The sequence below is a fragment of the Suillus subalutaceus genome (assembly GCF_016647625.1).
Source record: "Suillus subalutaceus strain FC151 chromosome Unknown DFJ58scaffold_23, whole genome shotgun sequence".
Lineage (NCBI taxonomy): Eukaryota > Fungi > Basidiomycota > Agaricomycetes > Boletales > Suillaceae > Suillus > Suillus subalutaceus.
The window spans coordinates 107,819-120,192 of NW_024540272.1; the positions used below are offsets into that span (position 1 = coordinate 107,819).

The window sequence follows — 12,374 nt, forward strand, 5'->3', positions numbered from 1 at the left end:
CATCAAAGCATGCGCATACAACATCCTCCTTTCACTGTGTATAGTCAGCAACCTTGACGCGTCTGCCCGATGGGGATTAGAAGCGAAGTCGCGGACTGGGGTAGATATATGCTTCACGATGTATTCGTTAACAGCATCGAAATGATTTCAGCTGTGCATCAATATGTCGTCTATCTTGTCCTGCGAACATAGCATCCAGGTCTGTGTGCAGTTGCAAATGTCAAAGAGCTGTATTAAAACAAAAGACAGTTCGGGTGCGAGGTGTTGGCTGCATGCAGCAGAATCGGAATTCGCACACCGGTGCTGAAAGTGAACGTGAAAACTCGAGTTGTATTGATGTGTCATGATTTAGAGATCGAATTAATGTGCACAGTGAGGCGTTAGCTATTGTTAAAAGCCATATGTAACTTGATGTAAGATGAAGCAGAAAGTAAAACTGGCAGGCAACGAACGGCATTTCACGTTTTATGTAACATGAGGAGATGCGAGGCCAGGCGGATTGCGTTGAGTATCGAAGGTGCACGGTCCTGTCAACCCCATGGTTAAATTGTTAGAAAAAACTTCATAGCGCCGGTGCTTGAGGCTTGAAATACGAGACTACCCAGGAAACAATTAAGATTAATCACCCAGAGAAGTTTGAGGAATCCAATACAACATACTGGGAACTCTGTGGATCACATTGACCCAACAACATGAGTCGACCAGGAGATGTTGGACAGGAATGAAGAGAAAGCAGAAGACTGTGATCGGCCAGCAGGAAAAGCCCATGTAAGAGAAGCAATGAATCTGGATTCCAGAGAGTGCTAAAATTTCAGGGCAGACTGGAATTGTCCTCATGATGAAGTCGATGCAGTTCGATTTGTACATTTACGATACCGGGAAAGTGAGGTGAAGCACTCGCATTGTATTGCTGAGACGGCGGGGGACTCGGAAGTATGTTGTAAGAGATGGAACAAGATGGAGGAAAGCTGTTCCAAAAGTAAAATATAGTAATCGGCCTCCAACAAGTCACGGTGCAGTGACTCGGAAGCGGTGGGCTTGAAGCGAGAACCACCCAAAACGCACGCGAGTGGTCCAACGCCGCTCCAAGGTCATCATAATGACATGATCCGGGTTAGGGGGCTGGTCACCAGTCTAGATCCGGGTACTAAACGTACTAAACAGTAGCACTGTGCATGGCCCTAGGGCGCCGTTCAAGTTGGTATAGTATGTGTTTGCCGTGGAATTTGCATAAGAGACTCAGCTGCAGTCGGCATTCCGTTCGGGTCGGACCCTGTCGGACCTTCCCGATAGCCGCTATACTAAATCCACTCCGTTTTTTAAAACAAGCTAGGCTGGCCCATACATTCTATACCCAAAGTTACGATAAGTTGGTATGATCAGCTGTCTGATTCTTTACCGCATTCCCATCCTTGGTTAGCTTCCCCGATATCCGAGTCTACTTAGTGCTATGATTTTTGTGACACAGAAACACCGTGACACTAGGTGAGCATTCTCACACACGATAACCTATACCACCGCAGGCCTCAAGGCCTCATTCACGGAGACGACTTGCAATTCATATATATTATCAACCTGGAGCGCGCATACACATTCGCGATTATGGATATGTGTTTGTGCAGTGCCGGTGTACAGCCTGAGAGCCCAATAGGTTCGAGGGCTCAACGATCTCCACCTCCTAAAATGTCTGTTTTCTTTTTTTTAGATGCAGTAAACTGCACCATACATCCAAACTCCCGAGTGCCTACCACCACCACTACCACCACCACCACCACCATGATCATCATCATACCGGATTCACTGACCCAGCATGCGTCAAAGTTGACGCTCATAGCCAGTGCACAAGGCTATAAATGAGTAAGCCGATTATGATTCAGGAGGCTAAGTATTGATGGCGCTGACCGCAGTCGCAGGGATTCGTCAAGATCTTGCCCAGTTTCCGCATGTCGTGTGTTTGCCTGCTATGTTCTGCTTGCCAACGCAGTCATTTTTATCACAAACTGTGCTTGCCAAATGAATTAAGTGTAGTAATGCGTAATGGTGTATGACAGGTGCCCGTCTCTTCCTGTCCGTGGAGTTCGCGCGGTATGCTTTATTTAAGTGACTTGAATGGCCTTTCGATGAGGTCCGTCCTATCTCTTTCCACTCCTCCAATCGGTCATGCTACAGCTCCCTGACCTGCGCATTTACGATAACACACAGCTCATTCTCAATGCTGCGGCTTGTGTTGGGGCAATAGGACTAGTTGTTCGGGCTTACCTTCACAAATCAGATAGCCGCCTTCCTCTTCCACCTTCTCCTCTCACTTGGAGGCTTCGGGGACACTTCCTACCCCCTCGCAAGTAAAGTTTCATATCCGCGACCTCGTTTTTTAATCTAATTGTATCGTATTTGTTCAGCGCCTCTCTCACTGTCGCGCGGTGGATCGACGAGTATGGCCCTCTTTTCCCCCCCTTGGGGCTCGGGACACCTCTGAATATCCGGACCTGTTTTTACTAATTGTATCGTATTTGTTCAGCGCCTCTTCACTGTCGCGCGGTGGACGAGAGTATGATTACAATTCGCTCAGGAATCCAGACCGTCGTGATTGTACGGACCCACAAAGTTAGTTCCTATTATGATAATGGTAGCATTCCTGGACTCAACACTCCATGGCAGACCCCGGTGTATATACTGGAGAAGCAAGGCAGAATGCTAGCTGATCGATCCTCACCTTGCTGCTGGAGATAATTCTTTACACACGGACCTGGTTATGGTTTGGTCACGCGCTGGGGACAAGGTTCCGTCGGACCAGCGCAGGTTCGTCGATACTGTAAAGCACTCAAACAGTCATCTTACTTTTCGATGCTGTGCAGAGCACTCAATACGCATCTCCAGCCCAATCAGCTTGAGGCATTATCAGCCTCTGCAGATGTCACAAGCGAAAACCGTGATTCTCAGCATTCTTGACGATCCACACAACTTTCAGAACCATGTAGCAACGTAAGCAATTTCCTACGTGCGGCACCGGGGTCTGGTAGTATGTTACTTACGGGTTCTTGGAAGTTATGCCGCAGCGACGATCATGAAAATTGCATATGGGAAGACCACGCCGACGTCGGCAACTGACCCCGAAATCAGAGAAGCTCGCGAGCTCGTCAGGAGATTTAATACAATCTTGCGCCATGGTTATTACTTGGTGGACTCGATACCGTGGCTCAAATACCTTCCTTGGTATGCGCCAGAATTAAAAGACGAGTTCGAGAGGACCAAGCGGCTTTACACAGACCAGCTGAACCGTGTGAAACTGCACATGGTACGCGCCGCCTCGCCTACTTCACATGATGTCTGAGTTGTTCCACAGCAGAGCAATGAGGACATCGGCCCTTCGTTTTCAAAATACATTCTAGAGAATGGGCATCTCTATGGCTTGACAGAGACCGAGATGGCGTATCTTGCTGGCTCCTTTTTTGGAGCTGGAACCGAAAACGTGAGGTGTCTTTCTTTTTTGCGAACATCATATACTGAGATGAGGTTCTAGACTGCTGTGGCGATATGCACAGTGCTAATGGCGGCCGCACATTTTCCTGAAGAGCAGGCTAAAGTTCAGGCCGAGCTTGATGCAGTCATTGGAAGGGAGCGAGGTAGCTCAATTTCGCATCGCAGTTCTGTCAATTCATTCTTTTTTTCTTACCAAAGCACCGACTTTCGCCGATAAACCATCCCTTCCTCGTCTGGAGGCCTTCATCTCTGAGGCTTTGAGATGGAGACCGTTGACTCCTGAAGGTGGGTCTCTGAACGGTCGGTCTTGCACCTGAAGTTTACACACAGTCAACCCCACAGGATTGCCTCACCGAACTACTCAGGACGTGATTTGGGCAAGTGCCCTCCGAACGATTTGTCGTCCGCAGGATAATCTGACATCCGCCTGCAGGAAAACTATTGCATTCCCGCTGGAACTACAGTAATGGGCAACCACTGGTAAGTCGATGTCCTTCAATATACGAGATATCAAAATGTCACCCCCTCAGGGCCATCTCCCGAGATCCAGAAGTTTATCCCGATCCCGATGCGTTCAAGCCCCAGCGCTGGATTGACGACCAAGGTCACTTGAGAGATGATCTCACGTTCTTTGTATTTGGGTTTGGTCGGCGGTAAGTACTGTCTTGTGGGATATACTTACTTTGACTGTTCTTCTTTCCAGTGTATGCCCAGGTCAACACGTTGCGAACAGGTTACAGTTCTTTCCACGCACATGATTTCCCGATCTCATCTGAAATATTACAGATCGGTGTTCATAAATTCGCTTCTTGTTATTTGGGCCTTCCAGCTCAGTCTGGATCCTACGAAGCCGCAGGATGACATGGGGTTCACGAACGCGACGATGCCAAACGTCCCTTGCACTATTGAATTTCAGACGAGGGTTCCAGAAGTGGAGCTTAGGCGTATGATGCAGAATTATCCGGAGGCTGGGTGAGAAGCCTTGACGTCTGGGTCGGATCGCGACTAGGGGGCAGGGGACATCACGATTTCGACTCTGACTGCACGCGAAGGCAGTAGGCACCATGGTACTCCGAATGAGTAGTGACCCGAGGTTGGAGCTTATACTAGTAAGAACACCGTAATGAACTGAAAAAAGGTGAAACAAGACGAGCACCGATGAGTTTATAGCAGTCAATTATACGATGAACAGGATTTCAACCTGGCAAACCTCCGAGTCGGCCTCACCCACTTTCATCATGCTTTGCTTCTTGTCCGTGAGCTCCCCATCTTTCATTCTCATCTTCGTGTTTGCTGCCTTCATCTCCTTGCTTCAGCTTCCCACTCACACTTTTGGCATGCTCGAGAGCCTCGTCGTCACCAGCACTGATACGTCAAGACAACCTATTACTGTCAGCACATCGATTCAGATCAGAGCTCAAGTTGTTGTTGCAACTGTATCTGAGTTGCAAATATATACAGTGTACGATGGATTACCGTCTGAGGGAGGTGACGCCGTTATATTTATGAATGCTTGAAAGTGCACGTATAAGCTTGACTGTTGTAACGCTGGCCAGTACTGCTATCAATGTATTCATGGTTTATGGCTCTCGCTGACAGACTGGATAGACAGACGGACAGCCGCGGACTTTCGAGAAACCAGGTACCCTCTCCGCCAAGTCCTTAGACCCGAAGAATCTTTCTGTCCCCTCGTCCGAACAATGGATGTTCAACAAGAGAATCTGGACCTCGTCAAGGAACGAGACTACTATCGAGCTAAATGCGCTACAGCAAATACTCAGTTGGCCTCTATGGAGAACACAGTCGAAGGGTTGAAGACCCAACTCAACGACTCAAAGCGCTATGTGTTTCAGTTACAGAGTGGCAACGAGCGGCAGCTCGAGACACAGGCGACAACGACCAGTCTAAACGACTCCAAACGTCATGTTGTGCAGCTGCAGCATGACAATGAGCGGCTGGCGTCGGTTATTGCCACCACGGAACGCGATACCGAAGGGTTAAGAACACAACTAAAGGAGTCCAAACAGGATATTGCGCAGCTGCAGAACGACAACGAGCAGCTTCGGAAACAGGCTTCAGCAATCGTTGCCCTGGAACACGAGACCGACAAATTAAAAACACAGCTCAACGAGTCCAAACGGCATGTTGCACATGATCACAAGCAGCTTCAGAAACGGGCTTCAGAAGCCACCGCTCTGGGAATCGAGGTTGAGCGGTTGAAAAGGCAGCTAAACGACACGAAAGGACAATGGGAGAATGAGAGCGAGACGCGGGCTACAGCAACCGCTGTCCTGGAAAGCGAAGTCAAAAAGTTGAAAGGTCAGCTGAATGATTCGGAATGCAGAGTTGCAGAGTTGCTTGGCAAGGCATTTCACGACGCATGTTTACATGACCGTCGGCTGCAACGGGAGAGTCGTATGGTATGTCCAAACCATTCTTGCTAAATAGGATCGATGATGAATACGTACATGAGACCACTGCGGTGACCCCAGCTTCGTCCAAAGTGCCAGCTCCCTATCCAAGTGGGAGTCGGTCAGCCTCAAATGGAGCCAGTGTCTCTAAACTCAAACGCAAGCGTTTAGCGTCAGGTGATTTCTACATCTTGGTATGCCTTCACTACCTGTTCAACTGACGTGATAATCACAGAGGACGATGATGATGACTTGAGCCGTCAACCGATCGAAATTGACGACCGTCAACTTCAAGTTGCCCCAGCGCTACCGACTCCTCCTCTTATGTGGAGATTTCACCCACAAGGGCTGGAACTATCGTCGGATAGAGTCTTAAAGGATGTCAGGGACTGCTCTCGCACAATATTAAACCCAATTTCTATCCCGGTTTCTTTCAATCTCGTATCTCGTCTTGATATACCAAAGCTCGGGCTCCTCGACCTTCGGCTTGGGGGCTATGTGCCTGCTGCACCTGGACAACCAGGCCTCGTCTTGGTGCGGGGCACGGACACGAATAAAGAGGTCTTCCAGTCATTTGTGCCTGTCCAGGACCGACCCGACCAGCTATTCTATTGCGGGATATACAATTTCAAGGTGATCCGGGAGCTATCGATAGAAGAATTCAGCAATCAAGGGTTTTGGGTATGTTTGTCAATATTTATGTAAGCCATAGGCTCAAGCTTGCATGAAGTTTCAGATCGAGTGGGCTAAGGTGGTGTTGGGGTCAGAGAGGGATGATTTGGGGCAAGTATCAGTTAGAAAGTCTGATGTCATCATGACACGAGCCGCTTCACAACTTGCTGTTGGTAAACTCACAACAGAGGATGTGCTGGAGGCACTGGCAAAGGGTCAGGAGGTACGTTCAAGTTATTACCTTCTGTTCCTGCCAGCAAACATCTCATGAAGCTTCACAGAAGTTGTACCTTGCGAGGCTTAAGTGCATCGGCTTTGACCATGCGTTGGATCAGCGCATTCAAGACGAAGTTTCTCGCATGACGCATGACAAAGCAGACTATGCATATGACATCAGAGGACGAATTACTCGGATAACTCAAGGCTGATATTCACAATCAATTTCCATCTACTGATTCATTCTTGTCCTTATTCTGTGTTTCAAGTACATTCTAACTGAGTCGGTAGCTATGATGGCGGCGATGAGACTATGAGTACTCGGAGTTCCAAAATGGTAATAGCAACTGGTAATACTTTAATGTTAACTCGCAAGCATCCGCTTAGTGACCGAGTCCTGCACTTACCTCGTACTCTGCAATGAACTTGAAGCTTGAAGTTGTACCAGACGGGCCTTATTTCCACTTCCCTCCCCACCAAAGTAAGGCGGCTGGGTGTGAGATCACACATGCATGTACAGCTCAGTCATAATCCCATGCGTCGGGCATGCCGCAAAGAAAAGATACTTCAAGTTATTGCGTAGTTCTGCCATGGCACGTATGTTGACTCATCCTAACTTGAAGCTGACGGTATTAATCATATGAATAGTTTATGGAAGTTCTGATCATCCAGAATGCATGCAACTGTTCCAGACGTGTGTCCGACATGTCATGTCATAGTAAACACGACTATCGGTTCACATTGCAAGTCGTTATGTCAAGCCTGTCGATCTCAATTCAGACCAGTTTAGCATACGCGCCTCCTGTGTGGAGGATGACGTCGGATGTTTCACATACATCCTTTTCCTGCAGGGTATAAAGTCTCGATGTTTTCAAAATATTTATGTTTTCCATCTCATTCTCCTTCCGCACAGATCCTGGTGATTTGTTGCACGACAGTCTTGCGACGGGCATCGTATTACTCACATTCATCTACCCTCCTTGTTTCTCTTAACGCTGCGCCGGATCGCATCCTCTCCTTGTCCGCAATTTTCATCATGCGCTTCACATCTCAGTTTGTCGCATTCACAAGCATCTGTACGATCATCGCTATCGTACTTCCACCCCCAGCGGATGCTGCATATATTGCAACCCATCCCAGTGGCAACCGGGTTGCCACTGCGTATGAGGCTGATAAGCCCCGCACTATCATTTCACTTCCGAGGCTGACTGCTGGACATGTTCCCAACAAACCCTCCAAGGGCAAAGGGAAGTTGATCACCGATACTCCTAGCTCGGTAAGTTAGCTTATGTTTTGTTGACGTCTTCTGATACGTACCAATATTGCAGAGGTTCTTCAGGTTTTCCGATTCCGACTCATCGAACCCGCTGGCCGGAATTCTGGGTCTTGACTTTTCTCATGTTCACGGTGATGATGTCCATCCACCTTTCTCGCTGCGCGATGCATCTTCACGTCGTCCTACTCCTCTCTCTCGCCGCTCGTCTGCTCTCGTCCATGGTGCAGGCGGAAATAACTATCTAGTCTCTAGGGGAGCAGCCTGCACGCGTTCTTCAAAACGAAGGCTGGGTCGACGCGGTACTTCCGGTCCTGTTTCTGGGATAATTGACATTGTGGTATGGAGCTTTTCCCCCCAACTTCTGTGCTCTTATAATCGCACTTCTAGAGCGGAGAGCAAGGCCGGCACCTCGCATCTCTTGCCCTCGATCCTTCGACATATAACTCCACCAATACTACGTCTACCAACTCGACCAGTAGTGATGGTTCCTTCCCTCTCAATGCGTCGAGCACAAACGGGACGCAGTTCTACTTGGTCGACGCTAATGACAGCTCATTCAGCGACCCTGGTATTTTTCTGCTGCATTTGTTTTATTGCCAAACTCAAATATCTTCATAGCAAACACGACGAAGCACGTTATGGTTCAAACTGATATCTTCGATTCCCTCTACTGCGCGACTTTTGACCCGAATCCATCTGGGCCTGAGCCAATGACGATGGAGATGTGCCGTCCGTCCGAATCAGAAAATGACGTCAAAAACCTGGATTACTCATATGCCAATGGCATGGCGCCTATCGTCGACTACACCGTATTAGCCGCGGATCCACACAAGAGCCAGATCTTCGAGTACAATCCCTCTACTGGTGTCATCAAGCCAGTCTGGACGAACAGCGACGGCAGCACTTCCTCGCATGCGATGTTTGTTGAGCGGGATGTTACGACTTCTTCTACCACTGGCTCCAACACGATGTCATCCGCCGGATCTAGTACCACCAGCTCCCCGTCTGCGCCTCAGCCCACCACTTCCTCGTCTGCACCGGAAGCACAGAACGTGACCCTTGTGTTCCGGCCTTCCAACCTGACGGTCTCTGCCCCTCCACCTTCTACCGATGCTGCTGACTCGAGTGCGGTTGATGTGGTAACGACGACGATCACCACGACGGTTGTCTACACCGCCACTGCAACCCCGTCTTCATCTTCATCGTCCGCTGTTGGAAGCCCTGTGGCCGCTGTCGCTGCACTTACCGTGGCATCTTCGTCATGCTCGTCAACGTCAACAGCGTGCAGTTCGACATCGACACCCTCTCCTGCTGTCCACGCTGCTGCTGCAGCTTCAAGCGCGGGGTCGCCTTCGCAAGCAACTTCCACGGGCTCCGCCAGCTCCACCACCACCCAAGCTACATCGTCATCAATGCCACCCTCTCCTTCTGTCCATGCTGCTATCGTCGCCTCAAGCCCGGGGTCGTCATTTTCTGAGGCAAGCTCCACAGACCCGGCGACTGGCGCCCAAGCGACATCACCATCGATACCGCCCTCTCCATCTGTCCACGCTGCTATCGTCGCTTCAATCCCGGGGTCGTCATCTTCTCAAGCAATCTCCATGGGCTCGGCGACTACCAGTCAAGCGACATCGACCTCGCAGCCCGTGAGAGGCTCGCTAGAAATTGAGTTCGTCCCGATCGCAGATTCACCGTCTTCTGCGCCCATTACTTCATCTTCCCCGCCGTCCTCTTCCTCTTCCTCCACTTCCACTTCTCCCTCATCATCATCATCTGTAACACCCAGCCGGATGAACGCGGCTGCTATCGCTTCAGTAATCGCTAACTCCCGCTCTAGTGCTTCGACTGCGAGCAACACTAACACGAGCAGTTCTTCTGTCAGTACAACAGTTGTGCCAACAACCACCGCAAAATAGGTGGGTACCTTATATCGGGAGCTCACTTAGATAAGTAGTCATTAGACTGTAGTTGTATCGATGCAATGGATAGATTGTTATATGAATTATATTGTCGCCACACAAGAAAGCAAATATGTTTTTGGAACTCACAAGAATACTTGTACTTGTCTTTCGTCGTTGTGTTGAAAGTCACATGAAGTTAGGGTGGGCTAGCACGACGAACACCCTAGACGTCAGCGCGTATACGAGGAATAATGGAATTGTCTGCGCGGAGCCTTGCTCGCCTGCTGGAACTTTTCTAATTGCAACTCGATCGGAATGACCTCGCTTTAGGTCAAGAAATCAGAAAGGCCTCTCCTAACGCACAAGCAAGCAAAATCCATGAACGACAAACAACTGGCCATACGTGTTATCGCGATCTGAACCTGAAAACTACTAGATCTACTCAAGATAACTGGAAATCGCGGCCAGATCCACAACTACTTCAAGAGAAGGAATGAGAGCGATGTATTCCGCTCGCAGCTCGTCCAGTTCTGAGGCTGTCATTGCATCACCCAAACTCAGGAACTCCAGAGGACACTTTGACCGTGCTGAAAATGCTTTGAACTCCTCGTGAGGCCACTGCATGCATAAAGCGCCAGCCATTAACTCGCGTAAATTAGGGAGTGATAGGGCATTAAGCAGGTTAGGGAATGCTAAGGGCGATTTGGAACAATTGATGTGCAAGACTTGAAGCTTCGTGTGCGTGCATGGCTCTACCGGTAAGGGAGGGTGTGCAGTAAGTACAGCTACGAAAATCTTGGCTGAGGAGAGGTTAGGAGCCTGCTGCAGTAAAATGAGTAGATCTTGTTGGTAAACAGTGATCTCAACATGTGCATGTGTGAGATGGGGCCATCTGGAATTCTTGAAGGAGTGGAAGCCGGCCAAGTAGAATGAAGACGATGGTCTACTGACTTTGAGACTGCGCAGGGTGAATGAATGGTTCAAGATAGATTGTGCGATAGCACTCTCCTGAAATTGAAAGTTACCGATCCACCCATCCACGATAAGTACCTGAAGCGCTGGGAGGTCGCTTAACAAAAGGTCGCGTGTGGCGGCGCAGTAAACGATACGAAGAGACGAGATTTGATTCATGTAAGGCTGAAGAAGGCTGGTCAAGTGATTTGTGCGACACGTGAGTGCCAACGACAGTGGAAGTCCTCGCGATCGCTTGAGCCATGTGTTGTAGCAGAATGCTTCTTGCGACCTGTGCCCGCGCTGGGAGCTCTTATACCCACCAAACAGTCTGCACCATAAACTTGGCGTGTCAACAACAACTTCCCTCCATCTTCGGCATATCCTGGTCAACAACATGGGAGATCGTAGCTTCGATGGGGGCAATAATTCATCGAATGATGGGAGTGTGTGCATAAAAATTTCGGATAAGAGTTCGGCTGGTAAGTGAGAGACAGCCGGTTCAAGTCCTTCGTGTAAGTTCACGGAGTGGATGATCTCGTCCCGCTTGTCGATGAGGCGCTCGCCATCGGCGATGACGGCGCCAACGCTCCGAGTCTGGTCCGTGCGCATGGCAGGGCGGTCGAAATCATTGGAGTGCTGTGTTTCAAGGTCTGGCGTCTGGTTATCGTCAGTACTACAGTATCAGATATATCAGAATAGACATACAATTGGCTGTGACTGTGTCAGAAGTGATTGATAGTCGATTAATGAGACACGGTTTCTTACAACTAGGTACTTACGATGTTTTGTTTGTTCGCCGGCGCTTTCTGACCCAACTTAGTTGGATGGGCGATGCAGAGGAGAGACGCTATCCGGGATGTAAGGTTGACCATTGTTGAAAGCTAACATTGAACCACAAATTATAGGGGTACATTCACAATGAACGGAGTTTAAACTTGCACCACATGAGTGCCAACGACCTAGTGATAGTCCTCGCGATCAAAGCACTGCAGCCATGTATTGTAGCAGAAAGGGTCCCACTACTAGCGGCTCAAGCTCACAGACGCAGTCTACACCATAAACTTTACATGTCCACATAATCCCCCTCCATCGGTCAGGTCAATCATGGCATAGGGTATTGTAGCTTTGATGGTTGCGATAACTTATCGAATGGCGGGAGAGTGTAGACCAAAATGTCGGATAAGAGTTCAGTTGGCAATTTGATGAGCCTGTCGAACTCCCTCGTATAAGCTGATGCTAGGCTGTACATCTAAGACCAGTCTGCAGGACAGATTCCAGAAAAGTCTGAGAGTAGACATTGAGTCCGGCGGGAACTCGAGTCCAGACTCCGCCGGCTGAGAGTTCGTGGGTCACGTGCGCCCGCACTTAGTGATTGACCATGAGGACGGCTGCTTGATGTGCCAGATGGGCCTGCAGATGCTTGCCGTTGCGGTCGGGCATGCAATCAAATTAATCGTTAAGGGT

General features: G+C 49.3%; 5 protein-coding genes across 5 annotated transcripts; 4 read left to right on the top strand and 1 right to left on the bottom strand.

Moving 5' to 3' along the window:
* Positions 1 to 2,160: 2,160 nt before the first annotated feature.
* DFJ58DRAFT_724971 (uncharacterized protein) lies at positions 2,161 to 2,499 on the top strand (the record flags this gene model as incomplete). Its single annotated transcript, XM_041385162.1, has 2 exons — positions 2,161 to 2,342; positions 2,400 to 2,499. 2 exons carry the CDS (start codon positions 2,161 to 2,163, stop codon positions 2,497 to 2,499), a joined length of 282 nt encoding a protein of 93 aa, XP_041246792.1.
* A 338-nt stretch (positions 2,500 to 2,837) lies between these two features.
* DFJ58DRAFT_213249 (cytochrome P450) lies at positions 2,838 to 4,683 on the top strand. The gene is made up of 10 exons (XM_041379274.1): positions 2,838 to 2,982; positions 3,046 to 3,295; positions 3,344 to 3,469; positions 3,521 to 3,623; positions 3,679 to 3,765; positions 3,823 to 3,857; positions 3,914 to 3,960; positions 4,011 to 4,133; positions 4,184 to 4,213; positions 4,267 to 4,683. The coding sequence occupies exons 1-10, from the start codon at positions 2,912 to 2,914 to the stop codon at positions 4,454 to 4,456; spliced, it is 1,062 nt and encodes a 353-aa protein (XP_041246793.1). The 5' UTR covers positions 2,838 to 2,911; the 3' UTR covers positions 4,457 to 4,683.
* Positions 4,684 to 6,049: 1,366 nt separating this feature from the next.
* Positions 6,050 to 7,025, top strand: DFJ58DRAFT_773713 (uncharacterized protein). The gene is made up of 4 exons (XM_041389344.1): positions 6,050 to 6,068; positions 6,127 to 6,572; positions 6,622 to 6,786; positions 6,845 to 7,025. Exons 2-4 carry the CDS (start codon positions 6,216 to 6,218, stop codon positions 6,989 to 6,991), a joined length of 669 nt encoding a protein of 222 aa, XP_041246794.1. The 5' UTR covers positions 6,050 to 6,068; positions 6,127 to 6,215; the 3' UTR covers positions 6,992 to 7,025.
* Positions 7,026 to 7,761: 736 nt separating this feature from the next.
* Positions 7,762 to 9,971, top strand: DFJ58DRAFT_743750 (uncharacterized protein; the record flags this gene model as incomplete). Its single annotated transcript, XM_041387274.1, has 4 exons — positions 7,762 to 8,055; positions 8,108 to 8,392; positions 8,443 to 8,623; positions 8,674 to 9,971. The coding sequence occupies exons 1-4, from the start codon at positions 7,816 to 7,818 to the stop codon at positions 9,969 to 9,971; spliced, it is 2,004 nt and encodes a 667-aa protein (XP_041246795.1). The 5' UTR covers positions 7,762 to 7,815.
* A 423-nt stretch (positions 9,972 to 10,394) lies between these two features.
* Positions 10,395 to 11,782, bottom strand: DFJ58DRAFT_868690 (uncharacterized protein; the record flags this gene model as incomplete). The annotated part of the gene is made up of 3 exons (XM_041394245.1): positions 10,395 to 11,567; positions 11,616 to 11,627; positions 11,690 to 11,782. 3 exons carry the CDS (start codon positions 11,780 to 11,782, stop codon positions 10,395 to 10,397), a joined length of 1,278 nt encoding a protein of 425 aa, XP_041246796.1.
* Between the last annotated feature and the right edge of the window lie 592 nt (positions 11,783 to 12,374).

Coding starts and splice junctions, on each gene's coding strand:
- DFJ58DRAFT_213249 (XM_041379274.1), top strand. CDS start 2,912: ATGTCACAAGCGAAAACCGTGATTCTCAGCATTCTTGACGATCCACAC. Junction 3,858..3,913: donor CTACTCAGGACGTGATTTGG/GCAAGTGCCCTC, acceptor ATCCGCCTGCAG/GAAAACTATTGCATTCCCGC. Junction 3,961..4,010: donor ACAGTAATGGGCAACCACTG/GTAAGTCGATGT, acceptor TCACCCCCTCAG/GGCCATCTCCCGAGATCCAG.
- DFJ58DRAFT_773713 (XM_041389344.1), top strand. CDS start 6,216: ATGTGGAGATTTCACCCACAAGGGCTGGAACTATCGTCGGATAGAGTC. Junction 6,573..6,621: donor TCAGCAATCAAGGGTTTTGG/GTATGTTTGTCA, acceptor GCTTGCATGAAG/TTTCAGATCGAGTGGGCTAA. Junction 6,787..6,844: donor CACTGGCAAAGGGTCAGGAG/GTACGTTCAAGT, acceptor GAAGCTTCACAG/AAGTTGTACCTTGCGAGGCT.